Source organism: Polypterus senegalus, chromosome 3 (assembly GCF_016835505.1).
Source record: "Polypterus senegalus isolate Bchr_013 chromosome 3, ASM1683550v1, whole genome shotgun sequence".
Classification (NCBI taxonomy): domain Eukaryota; kingdom Metazoa; phylum Chordata; class Cladistia; order Polypteriformes; family Polypteridae; genus Polypterus; species Polypterus senegalus.
Genome location: NC_053156.1, coordinates 12,397,065 through 12,422,413, shown reverse-complemented (window position 1 = coordinate 12,422,413; position 25,349 = coordinate 12,397,065). Strand labels below are relative to the sequence as shown.

The window sequence follows — 25,349 nt, the reverse complement described above, 5'->3', positions numbered from 1 at the left end:
AGCAGCTTCAGCGACAGACAGACTGCTGTCACCATCCTGCTGCACTGACAGACTGAGGAGACCCCACACTATGTGACTCTTCAATTCCACCCGGGGGGTAAACACTAACATTATACAAAGCTATTGCGTGTTTTACCTGCATTGTTATAACTCTTTAATTAATATTGTTTTTTATTAGTATGCTGCTGCTGGAGTGTGTGAATTTCTCCTTGAGATTAATAAAGTATCTATCTATCTATAATATAGTGCCTTTAAGCCTTCAATCTACATGCTTCCGTTAGGTCAGATTATCTCAGGTTACAACGTGAGTTACCACAGCTATGCTGATGACACACAGCTGTACTTATCAATAGCGCCTGATGACTCCGACTCTCTCGATTCACTAACACAATGTCTTACTGGTATTTCTGAATGGATGAATAGTAATTTTCTCAAACTAAATAAAGAGAAAACTGAAATTTTAGTAATTGACAATAATGGATTCAATGAGGTTATCAGAAATAAACTTGATGCACTAGGATTAAAAGTTAAGACGGAAGTAAAAAATTTAGGGGTAACCGTTGACTGTAATCTGAATTTTAAATCGCATATTCATCAGACCACTAGGACAGCATTTTTTCACTTAAGAAACATAACAAAAGTTAGACCTCTTATATCACTGAAAGATGCGGAGAAATTAATTCACGTGTTTGTTTTCAGTCGACTAGATTACTGTAACGCACTCCTCTCAGGACTACCCAAAAAAGACATAAATCACTTGCAACGAGTGCAGAATGCAGCTGCTAGAATCCTAACTAGGAAATGAAAATCCGAACACATCTCTCCAGTTTTAATGTCACTACACTGGTTACCTGTGTCATTCAGGATTGACTTTAAAATTCTGCTTATGGTTTATAAAGCCTTAAATAATCTCGCTCTATCTTATATATCAGAATGTCTGACATCTTATATTCCAAATCGTAACCTCAGATCCTCAAATGAGTGTCTCCTTAGAATTCCAAGAACAAAACTTAAAAGAAGTGGCGGAGGCGGCCTTCTGCTGCTATGCACCTAAAATCTGGAATAGCCTGCCAATAGGAATTCGCCAGGCTGATACAGTAGAGCACTTTAAAACACTGCTGACAACACATTACTGTAACATGGCCTTTTTATAACTTCACTTTAACTTAATCCTGATACTCTGTATGTTCAATTCTTCATAATAACTATTCACAGTGGCTCCAAAATCCATACTGACCCCAACTCTCTCTTCTGTTTCTTTTTCCGGCCTGCGCCACCACCACCTACTCAAAGCATCCTGATGCTCCAACATTGATGGACTGAAAGCCAGAAGTCCACGTGACCATCATCATCAAGTCCTTCCATGAAAACCCTAAATACAAAGAGGACTGTTTGACTTATGTTAGGTAGATTGCCCAGAGGGGACTGGGTGGTCTCGTGGTCTGGAACCCCTACAGATTTTAATTTTTTCTCCAGCCTTTGGAGTTTTTTTTTTTGTTTGTTTTTCTGTCCACCCTGGCCATGGACCTTACTCTTATTCTATGTTAATTAATGTTGACTTATGTTTATTTTTTATTGTGTCTTCTGTTTTTCTATTCATTTTGTAAAGCACTTAAAATTGAATTAAAAATGTATTGAAATATTTGACCAATTAAACAGATACGCATTTTAGAAGTTAGACTAGTTTGTTGCCAAAGTTTTAAAAATTGAATTCTAATATAGAGAAATATTTGACCAATTAAACAGATAAATGTCTTAGAAGCTAGACTAGTTTGTTGCCAAACTCTTAAAGTTGAATTAAAAATGTTTTGAAATATATGACCAATCCTTCTATATAAAAGCGGTCGGGATTGTCCTTCCGTCCCGTGAGTGCTACGCAGGCGCGGAGTTTCACACACGCCCGTCTATTTTGCAATGCATGATGGGATTTGTAGTTTCGTTTTTCCAGGTAAAAGATGATTTTCTACTCCAGACTGTGCGATATCTTCTTCTTTCTTACTATATAAAAGCGGCCGGGATTGTCCTTCCGTCCTGTGAGTGGAAAGCGTAGCGGACTGTTTGACTAATGTTAGGTAGATTGCCCAGAGGGGACTGGGCGGTCTCGTGGTCTGGAACCCCTACAGATTTTATTATTTTTTTTCTCCAGCTTTTGGAGTTTTTTTTTGTTTTTTCTGTCCACCCTGGCCATTGGACCTTACTTATTCTATTTTAATTAATGTTGACTTATGTTTATTTTTTATTGTGTCTTCTATTTTTCTATTCATTTTGTAAAGCACTTTGAGCTACATTTTTTTGTATGAATATGTGCTCTATAAATAAATGTTGATTGATTGATTTAATCTGTCTATCTACCTAGAAGATCCTCAAGGAGTATTTTTGCATTTCTGTGCTACAACTGAAAAACAATTTTAAAACTGCTTTCACGTATTGATATTAAAAGCACTCTTAGGTGGTAAGACAGTAAGTTTGACAAATGAGAGGAGACCATTCAGTCCATCAGGCCTGTTTGTTTAGCTAATAGAACATTAGAACATTCTAGATGAGAACCGGCCATTCAGTCCAACAAAGTTTGCCAGTCCTATCCACTTATTTCTTCCAAAGAAACATCAAGCTGAGTTTTAAGCATTCCTAGAGTCTTACTGTCTACCACACTACAGGGTCATTCATTCCAAGTGTCTATCGTTCTTTATGTAAAGAAAAACTTCCTAATGTTTGTGCGAAGATTACCCTTTGCAAGTGTCCCCGTGTTCTTGGTGAACTCATTTTAAAGTTGCCATCTTGATCCACTGCACTAATTCCCTTCATAATTTTAAACACTTCGATCATGTCACCTCTTAATCTTCTTTTGCTTAAACTGTAAAGGCTCAGCTCTTTTAATCTTTCATCATAACTCATCCCCTGTAGCCCTGGAATCAGCCTTGTCGCTCTTCTCTGGACCTTCTCTTGTGCGCTTATGTCCTTTTTGTAGCCCGTTTTATTAATGCACTGTGTGTTACACAGTTATATCTCTCTGTTATATAAAAATAAAAATCCTGCGACGAGACAAGACTTTTTTGATGATTTTTTCAAGTCCCACGAGATGAGACTTTTGCCAACAGATTTTCTCAAGTCCCGCCCTCCTCTCCACCATTTCTGGTTCACTGCCCACACCCGCGATCCTCTCACTTCTCATTGGTGTGAATGCTTTTGTCATCACAGTTCCTACACTCTCAGCTCTTATAAAATTGTATGTTTTCCTCACTTTAAGTTCCCAATAAAAGAAAACGTATTACGTCCAAATCTTATTGAAGAATTTCATCACAAAGGGTTATCAACAGAAGAAATGAGTACAGAGGCAATCCTAGCACCGAGAAACGATGAAGTCAAACGAATTTACGCGAACATTGTCAATTGGTTACACGTCAGATTAGTTAAATGTGTATCAATAGACTCCGCTGAAACAATTGGTGGTGATGATGCGGAAGATGAAAACATCAACTTACAATATCACAAAGAATATCTACAACCGTTAACACCACCAGGTCTTCCACCGGCCGAATTACCGTTGAAAGGAGGACGTATCCAAGAAAGGTAATGTAGGACATCTTCCACGTATAACACAAGACACCAAAGGAGACCTTGATATGCCATTCGTATTAAAATGTTTACAGTTTCCTGTTAGAACAGCTTTTGCAAAGACAATTAACAAATCACAGGGATGAACATTCAAAAAAGTAATTTTATTTAAAAGGGAGAAAGAAACGAAATTCAATCATGGGCAGTCATATGTTACATTGTCACAATTAAAGTCCAAACACGGAATCAAACTTCAATGCAATATTGAGAAAAAGTTAATTCAAAAAATTGCTTTTACTTAAGTTTTAGAGTAAAAGTGTAAGTTTAAAAAGTACTTGCATGTTAATTTCAAAGCCAAAAAGAACAAAATTATATTACGCAACGAATACATCTAACGCAACATGAAATAAAATTTCAAATTATTATGTTTGACTCTTTTTTACTATGGTTAATTACTAACTGTAATGTAAAATAGTTCGGTCTATTATGCATATGTAACAATTCCAATGAAAATAAAAACCTGTTTAAAATTGTACTAGCCGAAAACGGTGAGAAAGGAATTCAGATATCAAGAAGAAAGAAATACTTCTTGAAAGACGTAGTTGTGAATTGGTGTTTTGCTGGAGACGACAGATAATGAATCGAAAGATCTAACCCTAGAAAAATCCACGTACAACTGACCGTGGCTGAAGACTGGCTGATGTAGATTAACGCAGATCTTGGCAAACGTAATGCAAGGCGGGATGTTGGGGTCGTGTTTGAAGTTAATGACAATGGTAGCATGGAGAATCTTGGAAAGAGCTAGAATTTCAGCTTCACCGCCATAAACTGTAGATGTTGCCATGTATTGATAGTACTCATGACTTCTTGTGATAAGTCGACTTGCGTTGGAAAGAAGAACAGGAAAAGCGTCTCCAAATCTGTCCCAATGTGATGCACCGAAATCTACTGCCCTATGTCGTAGTGAGAGTGCATCGCCTTCGTCAACCCGTGTCAAGAAATAACCCACGGATAGGAACAGGCAGCTGCCGGATCCCGGAATACAGATGACGTTGTACAAAAACCCGTCGACAGAGAAGATACTGTTGTTCATTTTATAACAAAGGCTTAGGAAGCAACCGTCGCAGTGTAACGAAAATAGCAAGGAGTGAAACCAATGCCAATGGTCGAGAGAGTACCTTCCTGTAGCAGGCTACGGAAAAGATTCCAGGCGCACACTTGGCCGAAGTAAAAGGTCACACAGTCAGGCTACATATAGGGCGGTGACGTGACACCAATGGGGTCATGGGAGCGGGGCGGGGAACGCGGTAGTCTGAAGGAGGAATAGGAATCGAGAAAAGCAGCATGGGGAAGGGTTTGGAAGAGGAGGAATAGGAATTGAGAAATGCCGTGTGGGCGGGACTGGTTTTGAAGAGGAAGCAGGACGAACCAATAGGAATCAAGCAATGCCATGAGGGCTGCATGTGGGGGGTACCGGGTTTGAAGAGGAAGCAGGATGAACCAGAAGAGAAAAATATATATAAGAGATATCCGCATCCCCATATGAGAGCAACAGAACCGCAAAGAGGCTAGCACGTAGCGCCTACATGGGGGGCTGGTGAGTGAAGCCCCCAAGTTAATACAATATTAATCAACAGCAGAAAACTTTTAGAGTTGCTAATATTCAGTAGCCTTCAACTCTTCTCTAAAAAAATAAAAAAATCAACAGACTGAACGCAGAAGTAGAACTGGGCAGCCATAAAGCCGACTCAGCCTTCCGTTGACTTGGCACTACCTGCATGTTATTGTTCTCTTTTCTGACCATACGTTGTACGTACGTGACATAACCATTAGATTTCTCCTGTTTTTAACCTGGATTTTAATGTAGCTACATACTTTTTGTAAATTTTAAATACTAGAAGACATTCTTTATTCCATGTCAAATCACCCTATTGTTATTACGTTATAAATAATTTCAAAAGCACTTGGCATATATAGGTGCCGGTCATAAAATTAGAATATCATGACAAAGTTGATTTATTTCAGTAATTCCATTTAAAAAGTGAAACTTGTATATTAGATTCATTCATTACACACAGACTGATGTTTTTCAAATGTTTATTTCTTTTCATTTTGATGATTATAACTGACAACTAATGAAAGTCCCAAATTCAGTATCTTGGAAAATTCGAATATTGTGAGCAGGTTCAGTATTGAAGACACCTGGTGCCACACTCACTCTAATCAGCTCATTAACTCCAAAGCCTTTCAATGGTCTCACAGTCGAGTTCTGTAGGCTACACAATCACGGGGAAGACTGCTGACTTGACAGTTGTCCAAAAGACGACCATTGACACCTGGCACAAGGAGGGCAAGACACAAAAGGTCATTGCTAAAGAGGCTGGCTGTTCACAGAGCTCTGTGTCCAAGCACATTCATAGAGAGGCGAAGGAAGGACAAGATGTGGTAGAAAAAAGTGGACAAGCAATAGGGATAACGGCTTGTACCCTGGAGAGGATTGTGAAAGAAAACTGTGGGGGAGATTCACAAAGAGTGGACTGCAGCTGGAGTCAGAGCTTCAAGGACCACCACACACAGACGTATGCAAGACATGGGCTTCAGCTGTGGCATTGCTAGTGTCAAGCCACTCTTGAACAAGAGACAGCATCAGAAGCGTCTCGCCTGGACTCCTTGTTAGGGTGCATGACATCATGAACTCCTTAAAGTACCAGGACATTTAAAATTTAGATCTGGTGGCCTCTGCCAGAAAGCTGAAGATGGGTAGTCATTGGGTCTTCCAGCAGGATTACATGACCCTACACATATGGCAAAACCTACAAAAAATTGGCTCGCCAGACACAAAATCAAGCTCCTTCCATGGCCATCTCAGTCCCCAGACCTCAACCCCATTGAAAACCTGTGGGGTGAGCTGAAGAGGAGAGGACCCCAGGACTCTGGACGATCTAGAAAGACTGTGCAAAGAGGAATGGTCAAAAATCCCAGTCTCTGTATTCTCCAGCCTTGTGAAATGTTAGAGGAGAAGATTAAGTGCGGTCTTGTTGGCAAAAGGGGGTTGTACCCAATATTAACAGTAGGGATGCTAATAATTGTGGCACACACGATTTCATGTTTCCCCCAATGAATGAATGTACTTCAATTAAAGGTTGGATTTTTCTCTTTTTCGTGTTGTGAGCCTATATTTTTTTGGGAAAAAAAAAGAATTTATTAGAAGCCTAAGGCCGGAGTTATACTTCACGCGACGCGACGCGACGCATGCTGCAGCGGACGCTCCTGCTACGCAAGCGTTGTAGTGTTTATACTTGCGCGCGTACTTTACGTAAATCTGGAGGAATCCACCAGGTGGCAGTGCGAGATATTATCACGGTGTGAACATGTTCGGCTTCTCTGTGTTGTGAATTGCCTAAAACACCAATTAAATTCCAATAACACCTTACCGCAATATCTCCAAAAAGGATGTTTATTGATTAAATCCATAAATCCAGGGATGTATGTGTCCATTCCAGGAAGCATTGGGCACGAGTGAGAAACAGTCCCTTGACGAGGCCTCAGCTCATCGCAAGGTGAATACAAGCACACACATACACTCGCGTCATTTTAGAGGCACCAAATCCCCAAATCTGCATATCTTTGGAAGGAAACCGGAGCTCAGTGTGGAATACCAGCAACATAACTCCCTGCGAGACAGCAGTGCTATCGCTCTACCACCGTGACACCCCCATGTGTGTAATTATTAACAGTATTCATTATTTAAACGAAATTATCTGTAAAATGTAACATACACATTTTAATGCATTTCATCATGAAAGTGATATCAAGTATAAATCTAAAGATTCTAAATGTGCAGAGAGTTGGAATATCATACATTTAATTTGTTCTGTTTGGCGATCTATTGCTGCTTTCGCTGCTGAAGCAAAATGCCGACATACAGATGCATTTGTGGTGCTTTTATATTCAAGCGTCGATATTCCCGATCGTAATGACACGATACATTTTAAAAGTCTCACATACCATCTTTTGTGCCATCTATTTTTTATTGTTTTACTTTACCTGCTGTCAGGTCCAAGAAGCTCATAGCGATTAAAAACTGGGATGACGTTTGCGACCGTCTGCTTTAATGAAAAAGTAAACTACGAGGTTAAAGTGGACATTTCGAGATTAAAGCGAAATTTCCACTTTAATCACAAAATACACGTTTTCACCGTGTCCTTTATTTTTTTCTCAGTGGCTCAAATATAACGCTATACATTATGTTGCTGTTGTTAAGTTGCAAAAATTAAAAAATAAAAAAGACACATATAAATGACACGATACATTTTAAAAGTCTCACATACCATCTTTTGTGCCGTCTATTTTTTTTTTTGCAACTTCACATCGGCTACATAATGTATAGCTGTATTTGAGCCATTCATCAAACAGCAAAGCGCGCACATCGATCCCCGAATGATCTCCATAGCGGCTTTCTGTCACATGTAGATAGTAAACAGAGACTCTGGCGTCACGTTCCAACTTTTAGCACACTCGCCCCGACTTTTGCTGGTACTGCAACTTCGTGCAGCGTCGCGTTAATTTCTGAGGACCTGCTCAGAGGACGCTGAAATGAGCGCTGGGAGCGCGTGGCAGCCATGATCGGCGCGTGCAGCGTTCTGAGCGTGAAGTATAAATGAGCCCTAAGAACACATCTTAACCAGGGGTGCCAATAATTGTGGAGGTCGCTGTACGTAGGGATGCCCCGAGTAGGTGGTACAACATTCTGGGAGGCCTTGGTTTGAAATTTTGGTAAGCTACTTCTCAAGAAACCCCTGGAATACAATATCATCTCATATACAGGTAAAATTCCATTACAACGAACTCCCAGGGACCTAAAAAAATATTTCGTTATAACAAAAATTTTGTTGTAATGAGATTCTGTATTTGTTACTATAGTTCTTTCTTTAACTTGTGCCCAGGCGTTTGCAATCATTTCAATAGCTTCTTTCACGTTAATTTTAATCTCCTCCTGCCTACAAGTTATGCTGACAAAAATTTCTCTCAGCATTTACTTGCGATAATACATTTCCCGAAGCGCGATTGCAGCATCTGTGGAAGATTGTCCGTTGCCGGGGCAGGGCAATAGGAGGCTCATAGCGCTGCACTGAAGTGACACAGAAACAAATCATAAAAGATAGGTGTCGCGCTATAAGTCCTCATCTTGCATCCCAAAACACAAGGCGGAGTCTCAGTACTTTAGGAAAACCAGCTTAATTCAGCTTGAAACAGGAACAGCACACTTATTCATTTATTGTAGCGTGATCTGCCACTCTGCTATACACAGACACAGCAGTCAGGCTGCATCACCCATCGATATCTTTTCTGTTTGCTTTGGCGGAGAGACGCAGAATATCTTTGAGCCAGCTGTTGCCCTGGCAACAGATGAACAGTCTTCCACAGTCGCGGGAGACCAGACTTCGGGACGCTCTTCGGCGTGTCGTCCAGTTAGGGGATGTCCCGATGAGAGTTTACAAACTTCACATTATCTTGAATGAGTGCCGCATTAATAGGAATGTTTCTTGAACGAGCGTCACTGAACCACATAAAAGCGGCTTTTTCAGCGTCTTCAAATGCAGCAGTTCACATACGTTTGTAACTTTCAAGAAAGTCGACTGTGTCGATGGCGAAATTCAGAATTCACTGGCAACGTTTTTTTTTTTTGCCGCAATTGAGAGCTGCAAAAATGTAAAGTTTTTTTTCTAATATGAACTGTTATCGTTTTTTCGTGTCTGCCGTTTCTATAGGAGGGTGACAATGGGTTAAATTCCAATGCATGTTTTTCAAATGTTGATGAGCAATAAGGAAAAGGTATCACTGAAAACCGCAAGAAACAAAAAAGGGCAAAAAAAAAAAAAGCACGAGGAAAGTTCGAAGAATGAAGGAAAGAATTTGTGTTTCTATTTGGGGATTGTTGTGCAGAACTGAGCTGCGGCCACAGAACTGACTGCTCTGTGGATGATCCATTCAGACATTTCAAGGTCTTTTGGGCACTTCGTTGTAATGAAAGCATCTGCTGAATGTACTTCATAGTAACGAGATTTCTATAGACTCGCGTCATATGGGGAAACTGTCAGGACCATTAAAATACTTTGTTGGAATGAAAATTTAATTGTAAAGATATTCGTTATAACAGAATTTTACCTGTACAGTAATCCCTCCTCGATTGCGGGGGTTGCGTTCCAGACCCCCCCGATAGGTGAAAATCCGCGAAGTAGAAACCATATGTTTGTGTGGTTATTTTTATATATTTTAAGCCCTTATAAACTCCCCCACCCTGTTAACATTATTAGAGCCCTCTAGACATGACATAACACCCTTAAACTGTGCTCCATGACAAGACAGAGATGACAGTTCTTTCTCACAATTAAAAGAAAGCAAACATATCTTATCTTCAAAGGAGCGCCGTCATAAAGGAGCGTCAGGAGCAGAGAATGTCAGAGAGGCTCGCAAAGAAAAGCAAACAATCAAAAAATCAATACATGCTTTTAAGTATACAGAAGCACCGCAATAAAGCGGCATTTTGTAGAGGAGCGTCCGTGTCCTCTGTGCAAACAGCCCCTCTGCTCACACCCCCTCCGTCAGGCAGAGAGAGCGAGAAAGATAGAGAGAAGCAAACAAGCACAGCGCGGGAAGCATATCTTATAGCATTGAGGAGTTTTAGTTAATATGTAATACATGCTCTGATTGGGTAGCTTCTAAGCCATCCGCCAATAGCGTCCCTTGTATGAAATCAACTGGGCAATCAAACTGAGGAAGCATGTAACCTAAATTAAAAGACCCATTGTCCATGAAAGCGGCGAACCAGTGAAAAATCTGTGATATATGTTTAGATGTGCTTACATTTAAAATCCGCGATAGAGTGAAACCGCGAAAGTCAAAGCGCGATATAGCGAGGGATTACTGTATAACTAACTAAATACATCGGATGTACAGCTTAACAAATGTTAAACCATTTTTCTTTGACGTCAAATTATATAAAATGTAACACTAATCAGCCAAACCCTACCATCTGGACTTTTCATTCTGCAATGAGGACCTCCTCAAATCTAAGGCGGAAGATCGCTCTTAGGTTACATCCACACTACCCCATTTTTAGTCTCCTTTATTATCTTTCACATTTCATCCACAACACCCCTGCGTATTTAACGTTTGAAAAGAGACATTTGAACACGCTCTCCAGAGCCGTATACTTCTAAAGCAGTGTGGACAGGTTTAAAAACGTGGACTCTAGTCGCACTCTACATTTGCTTGTGCTTATTATGTGGCTCTTCCCCAATTGGCTTCTGCTCATTAAGTCTTATTCCTCCACAGAAGAAAACCACATCACAACAAAGTGGGCATAAAGGAGTTGCTGTTACGTCGCTTACTTGTATGAATTTAAATTGCATTTTTCCATAGTTTACTAGGGAGCTTCACCCCCTGCTCGCTTCGCTTGCCAACCCCCCAAAACTACCTGCAAGCAAATTCATGTCTCTGTCGCTCGTGTATTTCGTGGATTTCTCTTTCACTAAACAACAAAACTTGATTCTCGCAGATAGGCCTCTTCATTGTAAAGAAACACTACATTTCCCTGATGGCAACACAAATTAGACGATCTACACGTCTCTGACTTAAAGTTTAAAGCCAAACAATATCTACATACTTCTGTCCTATCACCTATGTCTATATATTTGATCCCTTTTCACTTTTACCTTTTCGTCAATATCGCACTGAATTTTGATTCTGTGTTTTATTTGGAATGACATCGTGACAACACAACGTATAACTGCCTGTGAGTGAATATCGTTTCTCTCTCTCTCTACAAAAAATGTGTTCACACAAATGAGAAATGATTGAACTGTGTGTGTGGTTATGTGGGCGGGACTTTTTCCAAATCTCTTTGCATAAGCTCTTGTCTCGTGGGGCTTGAAATGTTCTCTCGCGGGATTTCACTTTCACCAAACAACAAAACTGAATTCTCGCGGATAGTCCTCTTCATTGGGAAGAAACACTACTTTTTTTTTTTTCCCCTGATGGCAACACGCATCAGATGATCTACAAGTCTACAACTTTTAGTTTAAATCTGAACAATATATTAAAATCTCTTTTTGCTGTTCTGTTATTTCACCGAGTAATCATTTCTGTTTGTTTGCGCTAATGCGATCTTTACTATCCTTTTTTTGAGACTTTCGAATTTTCGTACTTCCGTTATCTCTAACCTGCTCTTTGTCTTTTATTTCCGGCCCCAGGCGTGGTTACATTTCTTGGCACAAAGACTCGTCTCGCGGGACGTGCAAGTGTCTCTCCGAGAAAATCATGGCTTGTCTCTCTATTATAGCATGCGTACACACATGCATGAAATTCAAAAAATTTACCCACTGTTATAGTTTGTGATAAATTCCACTGTGTGGTGGCACTGCCATCCCTTCAAGAATTTTTCCACCAGTCAGCACATGCAAAGTGTAGGCGAATGTCTAAATATGCGTTTTGGGTTATATTAGTGTGAATGGGGATACTTTGATAAACAATGTGGTAAAATCTAGTGCAGATGGCAGACCGTTTTGTTTAAAAATGTTGTTTTAAAATACAAACTTACTAGGGTGGACCTGGCCTTAGTCAATGGTGCTCAGGTTCAGTCTTGCAAGGCTACAAGTTTTGATTCCAACTCAATTGCTTAATTAGAAGCCAATCATTACTGGTAATACACCTCGTTTATTTTTATGGCTAAATATGGTTATAACAATAACATTTTACATTAGTATAGCGCTTTTCTCACTACTTCAAGCACTTCACAAACTCCTACGACGGAGGACCCAGGACACAAACTCATGTTCTCCTTACTGCAAGACAACAGCAGCGCTACCACAAGATTCATTTTCGTTCTACCACACTTCGATATTGCAGATTTTTACTTTTGGGAATATTAACTAAATATCTTGTAGGCCAAAGCAGGTTAGCAATTCTTAGTCCCTTAACTCCTCCATTTCATCCCTCTATTATAAAAAAACAATCCTGGAGAGAAACAGTAGGGCAACAAGACATGATTTTCACGTTAAGATCACGGAAGACACTTAAAAGACCCGCGAGACTAGAGAGATTGGCCACGGAGCGTCTCGCAGGGACCTTAAACATGAGACTTTGTGCCAAGAGATTGACCACGGACCGTCAAACACCGTAGAACATGAGATTCTTGCAAGACACGCCCTACTTACAAATAAATAAGAGCAAAGGCAGCCAGCAACACACTCAGATGTGTTTTGGCTTTGAGCACACATAGATCCAGGGCTCTCAGCGCATATAAAGTGTATAAGGACGTGATAAATGAAACGTAGACGACTAAGTGAAGAAGAAAGCAGCGCGGAGAAAAGAGACACAGAGGTGCAAATTCAGAAAATAAGGAAAGTAATCATCAGCCCGGAACAAGTGGAATTGAAAAAAAGCACATCCAATTGGGACGTTGGCACTATACACATGCAGAGCAGGTTAGACATATATATATTTATTGTGGCAGGCATCCATGCCCAGCCGGGATGCCCCAGCACACCTTACTTAGGGGGAGCAGCCCTGGACAGTGCAATACCTAACCCTGGGTGCTAGATGGCAGTGCCTCGGTTCTGGGGATTGGAGTTGGGTGCAGCCCTGTTGGGTCCTGCAGGCACCGCCAGGGGGTGCTGTGTTTGGGATTCCTGAGCCCATGGGAGCAGCGCATACATCACACCTGGAACTGCAGCCGGAACTCGGTGATCAAACACCTGGAACACTTCCGGGTGAATCATAAAAGGAGCCAGCGACCACCACTCAGTGGCCAGAGTCGGGTCAGGACTATCTATAGCCTCGAGACTCATGCAAGGCTTTCATTTGTAGACTTTTAACACCATGCAGGTACACCTTCTGGCAGAGACATTTATAAAAGATTTTAATCTGGACTTCAGTTTCGTAGGGTGGCCAGTTGACTTTTTAAAAGACAGGACTCAATGGCTGTCTAACGGACATTCTGTCCTAATCCACACAAGGTCTGTTCTTTCACCTCTTTCATACATTCTGTATACTAATGGATGTAACAGTAAATCTGAAAACAGGTTTGTCTTAAATGACTTGGTGATTGTAAGCCTACTGAATAAGAATGAAACAAGTTCTGGTCCAATGGTAGATGATTTTGTTATCTGTTGTGAGGAGCCTGTTCAAAACCTCTTCTTCTTCTTCTTCTGGCTGCTCCCGTTAGGGGTCACCATAGCAGATCATCTTCTTCCATATCTTTCTGTCCTGTGCATCTTGTTCTGTCACCCCCATCACCTGCATGTCCTCTCTCACCATATCTGTAAACCTTCTCTTAGGTCTTCCTCTTCTCCTCTTACCCGTCAGCTCTATCCTTAGCATCCTTCTCCCAATATACCCTTCATCTCTCCTCTGCTCATGTCCAAACCAACGCCGACTTTGTCTCCCAATCGTCCAACTTGAGCTGACCCTCTAATGTCCTCATTTCTAATCCTGTCCATCCTCGTCACGCCCAATTTAAGGAAAACACAGAAGCCATCTACAAAAAAGAAAGGGACAGCAGTGCCTCTATCGTTTAAGAAAGCCGAGTGTTTTTAGAGCAAGTCCTACCATGGGGTCACTTTTTTGTACATCTTGTTTCGAGTCTGTCTGTGCTTACGTTCTGACGGCCTGGTTTGGAAATCTTAACGTTAGCAACAAGGACAGAATAAATCAAACTGTAAAACAGAGAAGTACAAATCACAAGATCTCAACAGTCCAGTCTAACGAACAAGTAGATAGATAGATAGAGAAAGCAGAGGGCATTCAGGCAGACAGGGGACTCACTCACGACACTAGCCAAGTTTCCATCCACTTTTTTGCGACGTTTTGTTATCGACAAACAGAATATACATAAAAAAAATGTGCGAAATTTGCTGTCTCCAGCCTGTTTCCATCCAACTGGCTTTTTATCGATAAAATGGTGTGCATGAGGACGTCACCCCCCCCCAAAACGAACTGTCACAGAAGTTTTGTTGTATCGTGAAAAAAAATCTGCCCGTGAGCCGTTTCCATACATAATTTTGTGTATGTCGCAAGTTATCTACCTTTTGTTTTCCACGTTACACCCCCTCCACTAAACAAAAAAATGGAGAGATTATTCAGACAGTTTTTTGAAATTTGCCAGCTTACTGTTATTTCAGTTTTACAAATAACTGGAATTGTACATAATATCCGTAGACGACAGCAGAATGAAGCAGTTGCTTGTCCGATAGCCCTAGAGCTCGAAGAAAGTACCCCAGTGCGACGAAACCCACGGGTATGGGAGAGACGACGGAATAAGACCTTCTGGGAGGAGGTGGTGGGGAGACACTTCACAGAAAATCTCTGGCTGCGACATTTTAGAATGACACGGCCAACGTTTGAGATGTTGTGTGGATTCATCAGTCCTGATGTTGCGCTCATCACAGGTTGCCACCGACCACCGGTTCCAACCCAAAAGCGGATTGCCATCGCTCTTTACAAGCTGGCAACCTGTGCCGAGTATAGAGTAGTTGGAGAAACTTTCGGGGTTTTACCGTCCATCGATGTGTATATGCTGTGTGCACCGCTATTAAAGAAAAATTAATGCAACGTTACATCAGACTTCCGACTGTAGCGGAGGCCAATGAAACTGCATACCGCAATTCCTTGGTGCATCGTGCCACAGATTTACGGTGCGCTGGATGGCACGCATGTGCCTATTCTTCCCCCGACGGAAGGCTACCGCAATTACATTAATTGCAAAGGGTGGCCATCTATTGTTCTCCAGGCCCTTGTTGATGACAGGTGAATGATACGAGACATTTGCGTTGGCACTCCTGGAAGTGCCCATGATGCAGCATCGGATCTGAACAGGTGAGCCAACCTTTCAACATCCCTTCTCAGTGCGATAACAACTGAATTAGTACTGTAACCTGCTTCCCTTAAGGTTTTTAATTAAAACTGAAATTTGAATTAATACAAAATAACGACGTTTAATCAAAAAAAAACTAAAGTTAATATTAATGAGAGAATTTCTCATATATGCTAAAACATCTGCCACTTAATAATAAGAAAAAATATGAAATATTTTGACTGGCACAGTAAACTACCTTTGCGGTTTTTGTATTATTTAGACATCCTGAGAGACACCCCCAGGCTACAGTTGATGTGGAGGGAGTTCAGGTACCCCTTTTAGTAGCAGGAGACCCAGCCTATCCGCTACTGCATTGGCTCATCACGAGAAATAACGAGGCTGTTCATCAGACCACGCGAACCGCTCCGCCATTCTCGTTTTGATTGCACGTGATGAAAATGTATCATGTGACACATTTATTTGCGTTAAAGCCCTTTTTTTCCAACAAAAAGTGTTTCCAATGTCGTTTTTGCGACATCTGAAGTATCGATATGGAATTTATGCGCTAAAGTTAAACGGAAAAATATTATGTCGACATATACAACATTTTATCGATAATTAGCATTTCCATCAGCTATATCGGTAAAAAAAAAAATTTGAAGCGCTAAATATTTTTTCGCAAAAACTCCTTGGATGGAAACCTGGTTAATGGCATCAGGCCACATGTTCAAAGTTCAAATAATAAAAGGCAATGGGTTCATATACTCCTTCATTCCAAGTGATATCAAGAAGTTCAAATTTAATAAAATATCTGCAGGCGTAAACCATAGGACGAACAGCTGGGTTGTGTATCAATCATCAGCAGAGTCTAAATGTTCATTTTGAAGTCTGATATATTTGATCTAGTGTTTCACCGCAAGTGTTATTCTCATTGCTATGTTTTATTTATTACTACTAAGTTTAATAATAATAATATATTTTATTTGTTTGTAGGCGCCTTTCTAAACACTCAAGGACACCGAAAATTAGACAAAACACAGATTATAACCAAAAGTAAAATACAAAAGTTAAAATCTGAGAGAAAGCCGTCTTAAACAAATGAGTTGCAAGTTTAGATTTGAAAGATGAGAATGATTCAGTATTTCTAAGCTCAGGTGGTAGCGAGTTCCAGAGCAACCGAATGCTGTGCCCTCCATGGTGGTAAGACGGGCGAAGGGGACAGTCAAGTGGATGAAGAAGAGGATCTGAGGGTACGGGAGGGAATGACAACCTGGAGGAGGTCAAACAGACATGGAGGGGCGAGGTTGTGGAGAGCCTTAAAAGTTAGGAGAATTTTGAATTGAATTCGCAACTGAACTGGAAGCAAATGAAGCTGCTGCATGATGGGAGTGATGTGGTGAATAGAGGGGGTTACAGTAATAATGGGGGCGGGCAGCTGAATTCTGGACCAGTTGAAGCTTATAAAGAGATTTGCGAGAAAGACCAAAGAAAAGAGAATTGCAATAATCGAGACGAGAAGTGACAAGGCTATGAACGAGGAGAGCAGTGGTGTGGGGCGAATACGATTAAAGTGACGCAAGTGGAAATAAGAAGACCGGGAGATGTTACTGATGTGGGACTGAAAGGATAAAGTACTGTCAAGGATGACACCTGTGGGGAAGGCAAGACAGAGGAGTGATCAATAACAAAGGAAAAATTATCAGTTTTGGAGAACCTCGGCTTTGTCACTTGTTATTTAATTGAAGAAAACCAGGATTTGATTTCTGCTCTGCAATCGGTAAACGAGGAGGGTGGAAAGGAAGCAGTAGGTTTGCTAGCGAGATAGAGCTGGGGGTCATCTGCATAACAGTGGACGCTAATGTTATATTTACGAAAGATATCACCGAGGGGAAGAAGGTAAATAATGAAAAGGTGGGGAGTCCACCTGAAGTGACAGCGGTGGGTTGGGATGGGAAAGTTTTGAGCTGAACAAACTGTGTGCGGCCTGAGAGGTGGGATCTAAACCAGTCTAGTGGAGTGTGGGTAATGCCAATCGAAGGTAATCTATTGAGAAGAGTCGTGTGACAAATAGTGTCAAAGGCTGCACTCAGATCAAGGAGGATGAGAACAGGAATTAAACCAGAATTGCTGCGGTGGGCTGGCGCCCTGCCCGGGGTTGGTTTCCTGCCTTGCACGCTGTGTTGGCTGGGATTGGCTCCAGCAGACCCCCTATGACCCTGTAGTTAGGATATAGTGGGTTGGATAATGGATGGATGACATTTATGTTCGAAGGCTGTGTCATTTGTCGATGTGTTTTAAAATGTTATGCTGTGATCTTCCGACAACCAAATTTCCCTCACGTGAAAATAAAACTGACATGATGACATCATTCAGTTGCGCACCGATTAAGGTTATACAGCTGAAATGCTGGCGTCTTTTACCTTCTATCCTTCTCAGTATGGAAATCTTTAACCTTTTGTGCTTTGCAGGTCTAAATGGGACCAAGTTAGAAGTGGCCTGCCGATTTCTTTGTCATTTGTATATAATTTTTAAACACTGGCTCATTAAGCCAGAAAAGGGTGGAGTGCCCTCTCACGGTTGGGAGTGAGATCCTGCTGCAAGTGGAGGAGTTCAAGTATCTCGGGGTCTTGTTCACGAGTGAGGGAAGAATGGAGCGCGACAGCGACAGGTATCTGCAGTGATTCGGGCTCTGCATCGGTCTGTCGTGGTGAAAAAGGAGCGGAGCCGTAAGGCAAAGCTCTCAATATACCAGTCGATCTACGTTCCTACCCTCACCTGTGGTCACGAGCTATGGGTAGTGACCGAAAGAACGAGATCGCGAATACAGGCGGCTGAAATGAGTTTCAACAACAACAACAACACCAACATTTATTTATATAGCACATTTTCATACAAACAGTAGCTCAAAGTGCTTTACATATTAAAGAATAGAAAAATGAAAGACATAATTATAAAAAATAAATCAACATTAATTAACATCGAATAAGAGTAAGGTTCAATGGCCAGGGGGGACAGAAAAAACAAAAAAACTCCAGACGGCTGGAGAAAAAATAAAATCTGTAGGGATTCCAGACCATGATACCGCCCAGTCCCCTCTGGGCATTCTACCTAACATAAATGAAACAGTCCTCTTTGGCTTTAGGATTCTCACGGAAGGGCTTGATGATGATGATGGTCACGTAGACTTCTTCCTTTTAATCCGTCCATCATTGTTGTTTCCTCCGCAGGGTGTCTGGGCTTTCACTTATAGATAAGGTGAGAAGCTCAGAGTAGAGCCGCTGCTCCTCCACATCGAGAGGAGTCAGATAAGGTGGCTCGGGCATCTGATCAGAATGCCTCCTGGACGCCTCCCTGGTGAGGTGTTCTGGGCACGTCTAACCGGGAGGAGGCGACGGAGAAGAACCAGAACACGCTGGAGGGACTATGTCTCTCGGCTGGCCTGGGAACGCCTCGGGATTCCACCGGAAGAGCTAGAAGAAGTGGCCGGGAAGAAGGAAGTCTGGGCATCTCTGCTCAAGCTGCTGCCCCCACAACCCGATCTCGGATAGGCAGAAGAGGATGGATGGCTCATTAAGAAAGCAAGAAGTAAGTAAGAATAGGGAATGGGGTTGTTTTAAAGACTAATTGAAACCTAGGAGCCTTACCTGAAATGCGGCACAATACTGTTGGAAGTCTGAATGATAACTGGCTACTAAATGAGAGAATGGGGCTGGAACAATACCCCGTAGTCCTACATTAACCCCAACTTGGGCACCCCTGCACTTGGCTCCATTACATTTTTTGATCCTCTCTCTTGGATGGCATAACTGGCATGTGCCGGGCTAAATGAGTGTTCATAAAAATGACTTCTGAACGCTTTGAAAAAAATCACCTCATTCATTTTTTGTTCAGTACTTCCTGACTTTACCGGTACAAGAAATCCATGCCATTCGACTCAGCTTGACGTCTGGTTATTTAGGACGTCAAGCTTTATGGGGTTTCCCCCGTGATTATGGAGCTTCTGACCCAAAAAAAAAAATTTTTTACTCGACTTTTAAACCATATTTTGTGCAGAAGGAAATTATAAACTTATAATAAGAAGTAAACCAACCGGTATCTTTAGTAAAAAAAAAAAAAATAAATAACAAAGGACTTGAAATTGTGCATGCCACATCAACTGACCCAGGCATTCACCTTTACATGGTATACAACAGTGGTCTCCAACTCCGGTCCTGGAGGGCCGCAGTGGCTGCAGGTTTTCATTCTAACCTTCTTCTTAATTAGTGACCTGTTTTTGCTGCTAATTCACTTCTTTTGAATTCATTTAAATTGACTTGTTCTTGAACACTCAGACCCCTTATTTCTTTTTCCTTAATCAGCAGCCAAACAATAATGAGATATAAAACGGTGCCAAAACATCTGGTGTCCATCATATAATATATGAAAATAAAGAAAGATGAAGGTCTCAGGAATGCTGATCTGCTCAGGTCGACAAAACATTTTAATAGTGCTCTTAGAAAAGAGAAAAATCAATAATTCTGGAAATGTCTGCTATTGCACAATGAGAGCAGCAAAAGCCCATAAAATTAAAGAATGGGTTTAATTAACAACAAGAATCAGCACCTAATTAAGCATCTGGTTGGAGTGAAATTGGTTGGAGTTTGAGGCCCCGACTTCGTTGGTCTTCTGTTGGCTCTCTCACTTCACATTTCTTTTCTGTTTGGGTGTCATTTAAGGAAAGAAATGAAGAAATTCAGGGGAACAAATCTTTTAAAAAAGGCAATTAAAATGAAAGGAGAAGGAATTAATTAGCAGCAAAAAACTGGTCACCAATTAAGAGAAGGGTTAGAACGAAAACCTGCAGCCAATGCTGCCCTCCAGGATCGGAGTTGGAGACCACTGATAAGGAGGAGATCAAAGTCAAAGCGAACTTTGTCATCTCAACCGTATACAGAGAGACGAAATTGCAAAGCTCAGGGTCCACAGCGTAACAACATGAAATGCAAATAAAAAATAAAATAGAATTAATATTTAAATTTAAAACACAAACAAGACATTGTGCAAAGACAAGATTGATGCATTGTATGGTATTATGCAATCTAGATAAATATAGTCAATAAATATGTAATATAATAAGTTATTTATGTAGCGCTTTTCATACACTCAAGGACACTTTACAATTCAATACACACATTAACAAGACAGTAAAAATTACATACACGAAAAAGAAAAATACTCATTGAAAAGATGCGTTTTTAAACAGAAGTTTGAAATTAATAACAGATTTTACCTCGTGAAGGCTGAGAGAGAAAGAATTTTAAATTTTAGGGGCTATCACTCCGAAACCTCTGCCACCAGCAGTTACTAACTTGTATTTAGGCACAGTGAGTAACTTAGCATCCGATGATCGTAAACCCCAACTCTTATACCTAATATTGGAATATTCTAGAACCTTAATTTTAAGGTCCTCGGAAAAAGTCTTCTTATAGTAGATTTTGATTTCCTAATTTTTTCCAACTTTGGAGTAATTTTCAAAATTGACCAGTAGGGGGCGTCACTTTTGAACCGAAACCCGAAATTAATAAAATTAAATAAAAAGGAGTGAAATTTGTAGGAATGGTTAAAAACTAGGAATTAGACATAGATAGGACAAGAAGTATGGGGTTTAAAGGATTTTGTGAAACATTTTATAGAATGGGTGAATTTACCTTTAAAAATATAAATATATGAATGGAGCAGTGTACCCATGCATAGGCCTTCAGGCCATTATCCCCTAATCTAAACCTAATATCTCTATCTATAATCTTCATTTGGATCTTGATCTTTGTTTGTCCATGAATGAATTAGAAGAAGCAGCACTAGATGGCAGTAGAGAGACAGCTACAACATAGGCATTGCATTAAGAATCTCCTCCAGGCTTATACTACTGAAGACTGCAGTACGCCAGTCACACCTCAAAACACAGACATTCAAACTAAACAAATTGTTGTGCTTTAAGTTAACTAAAGAGATCATTTAGATCTTGATCGTTGTTTGTCTGTGAATTCCACATATGCGTAGACCACCGTCCAGTTTAGTACATTGTTGTTACTCATGGATGTCAACAATGTGCTAGAATAACGAAAGGGGTGGTGGACAGTGTTACGCTGGTCAGCTCCCGAGGCCTGGTTAGAGAATGAGATTGCCGAAGATAAAAGGTACGTGCCTACGTAACATATGAATGAAAGAAAGACAGTGGGTATGATGAATGACAACGTAACAGCACGTTCTGGAAATTATTATTGTTACGTTGTAGCCGGCGAGTGCTGCGCGTCTCACAGTTGTACCGTGGCTTGCTCACATGTGTTATATTACATTTTTCTTTAATATTACTGTCACTGTCTCTATGCTCACTAGTATGGATTTATTCACATGTGCATGTTAAATTTGGCACACCGGGGCTCAGCAGTTAGAATTGCTAGCCAAGCATTGGATTAGATAGCCAAAGACAACTGGAGGCTTGTATAGTCAGCTTAAACACAGGATAGGGTATTTCTGTCCTCTGTCAGCACAAAATCGTCTTCCCTTGTGGGGAGAAGGAGAACCGGCATGTAAGCACTATGATATTTCTGTATTTTGTGGAGGAGGCGCTCAGCCCTTTCCTGCCCTTGTTTGGAGACAGAGAGGACCAGCAAGATGAAGAACAACAGTATAAAAGGCTTGGACAACAGCCAGACCCTTTGAGGCACGTGTCGACAAAGTTTCGAAAAACCTCCCAGCGTGGGGACGAGAAATGGCAGCCTGTTTTGATCCAGATTCCCACCTGGATAAAGTCTGCCCATATGCCTCTGTAACCGCGTTAACCGTCAGTAAATGTAACCTAAAGTATATTTTTTCTCATGTGATTCTTGTACCGCCGTAATCACGATGGGAGGGATATCGCCTTTTCTGGTATATTACTATGTTGTTTAGTTACTTAATATGCCGCAATTTAAAAAGAACACATTTCCAAGAGAGCTAATGCCTCTTCAGGAAACAACATGTCAGTGAAGTGATCCCTAATAGTGCTTTAAAGAGCCTGGATACCTACGTGTCCCCCTTTTATAACCATTGCTCCGTGTATATTGCCTTACTCTTTGGATTGCAACGAAGCAACCTGCAAGATTGGAGAAAGGTTGAGAAGACACCGTGAGAGGAAACGATAGTGTTGTGAAAACGAGACGGACTGTGAACGGACAGAAACAGAAATGCTCCTACACCACCACATAATTACGATTCGGACAGTGATTCCAAGTAGGCCGTTCCTATCAAAACAATGTCCAAGGGTTTTCTTTTGTAATTTTGTTTCCCTTATAAAAAATCATAATGCTGTGAGACGAAGGGCCCAGTTCACGACTGGCAGCCCCGTTTAAACAAGGAGCCCTTCACAGATAACTTTAACACGTGCAACGTAGTTGGGCGCACATGGCTAGTAATAAATGAATGATCAAACAGAAATTATCAGTGTATGCTAATAGTTGTTTAGGACGTGTAAACAATGACAGGCCAGAATGTTTTAAAGGATGTCAAAGTGCAGTGTGCAAAATCCTTAAAAGGTCAGTAGGAGATTTTCAGTTCTTCTCTACTTGCACACTCGTCTTTACAGGAAAGTGCTGGCATGTATAAAAGTTGTGTTTTTAGAGGTGGTTGTTGAGGCAGTGTGGAAGATCTCTGGGGGCAGCCTGGTGTTAAGGAGTCTGACAGCTTGGGGGTAAAAACTATCCTGACTCTGATGCTGCAGTATCTTCTCTTGTGAAAAGTCTATGTGAGGAGTGTAAGGGATCCTGCACAATGCCTTGAGGACACTGCGTTTGTAAAACATGTCCTGTAGTGAAGGGAGAGGCACCTCAATAATGTTCTCTGCCGTCTTCACTATCCTTTGAAGGCGCTTGCGGTCGGATATGTTGAAGTAAAAGTCGCTCCTTTTCAGAAAGCCTTGAGGGGATTGAAGGTGAGAGAGGACAGGTAGTATAGGCATACAGAGTGTAGCTTTATGCTATTCCAAGGTTGCTGATTACAAATATAATATTGTTGATTTTTTTTTTTAACAGGTGGGCCTAACCCTCAAAGAGCTTCTACCAGAAGGTTATAACTGAGAAATTAGATACATAGAATGGGATGTGGGGTACTGCTTTACACTACGAGTATGATGTTATTTTGATCCTTTACTAAAGATTTTGCTTTCTATCGACCCCTACCAGAGAGTGAAAAAAGGCATTTCTATTATAAAGAAGAACATGTTCACTTTAAACATTTATATCGATGTACATATTTTAATATTTCAAATATCTGACGCAATTACCCTTGTTTGTTTATCATGCACTTCTACCTCATGAAGTAAATCATTACCTTTCTTATCAACACCACGAAATAGGGCGGCTTACGCTCATTCAGACTTTTTCTGATTGATTTCTCCATTCGGTCTCCGCTGAAGGACTGATGGCAGGATGTTTCCCAGCTCCTCCTTATTTTTTTTATTAACACCAGATTTGTTTAAATTATTGCTATTATTTCAATTTGACTCTAATCCCAAGTTTCAGTGTTAATGTTTCTGGGATACGCCTTGCTATTGTGCACATTGTTAACGGCGCTATACAGTACATAATAAACAGTGATTTATGCCCAGCAACATCCGTTATGTAGTGTTAACTACAGCGCTCACCGGCGGCACTCGACCAACCAACGGTCATAAATGAGGCTAAACGGCTGCCTCCAAAATTCTCACAGGAATTCGCTCAGCCTGTCACCTGCAGTGCTCGCCGGCCCAAAATCCGGGGCTCCCTACCGGTTCTTACGCACTCACTCAAAAGGCTTCCCTATTCTCAGAGAGGCCTACCGCCCCGCGAATGCCCACCTTTCCGATTCTCACAGACTCCCTCTCGCTACCCAGGAACGGGACTCACCATGTACACGACGTTGAGGGAACAGAGTGCATTTTTGGAGCACGTGAAGCCGCCGCACACCATCTTGAGCAGCGCCCGGATAACAGAACGCTTCACTGGCGGCTTCTTCTCGATCAGCGTCCGGGCGGTAGGCTGCTCTTTGACGGCACAGCCGATTGGCTCGTGTCGCTGTCAATCGCACTTTTCGCTTCACGACGATTGCAGAGGAAACATCTCATTAGCGTCGCGATTGGCAACGAACGTTAAAGGCGGGTGCTTGAGGATGCGCCGTCCTTCGCTGCATTCTATTGGATACTGTGGGCGACGCACCAAATGGGAAGTGTAACCATTGGCTACGTGTGCAGCCAAATACTGCATTTGTTACCACCCCCTTCTGCTTTGCGCGTCATGATCGCAAACAGTAGGAGGGAAGGAGGGAGGCGGCTCGACGATGCTTATCAGCGGTAAACTGATGGGTTGAGAGCAACGTGATCTGCTTCTTTCGTATACTGCAGTAATTCTTAAACTTTTTGAGACTGCGGAACCCAATATAATGTATATATGATCGATATCCGATGATAAACATTGCTGAAAATGTAAAAAAAGGTAATTACAAAAGAGAAAGTTATGTTGCTCAAGAGTATGAGTACAGTACTGTACAGTATATACTTATACATTATATACTGCAAAATGATGTAATGATTGAAACTGTTTCATATTTGCACCGACATTGTATGACACAAGTCGTCCATATCTGGTTTAAGATTTGTTAAAGACAGCTTTAGTATGCTGTAGCTGTCAGAATTAGTCAATTTTGAGATTTTGCTTTTGTTTTAAGGACAATCGAAAATCTTTCGCGTAAGCAGGTAGAAGCAAACTGGAGCAGAAACCTGAATGCTTACTCGCCTAAAAATCCGAATTCACTATGATTTTTTTTTTTTTACCTAAAATTTCCTAAAAATTGTTACTTGTGCTCTGCTTTGTGTATTTATCTACCTGTTTGGGCAGCACGGTGGCACGATGACAAGCACTGTTGCCTTGCAGTAAGTAGACCAATG

The 25,349-nt window shown here is 41.2% G+C and overlaps 1 protein-coding gene across 1 annotated transcript in view; it reads right to left on the bottom strand.

Annotated features, from left to right (window-relative positions):
- Positions 1-24,473, bottom strand: part of tspan31 (tetraspanin 31) — a 78,670-nt gene extending 54,197 nt beyond the window's left edge. The window contains exon 1 of the mRNA XM_039746631.1: positions 24,313-24,473. Coding sequence (XP_039602565.1) covers positions 24,313-24,375 — 63 coding nt within the window. The 5' untranslated portion in view covers positions 24,376-24,473. The remainder of the gene's footprint in view (positions 1-24,312) is intronic.
- Between the last annotated feature and the right edge of the window lie 876 nt (positions 24,474-25,349).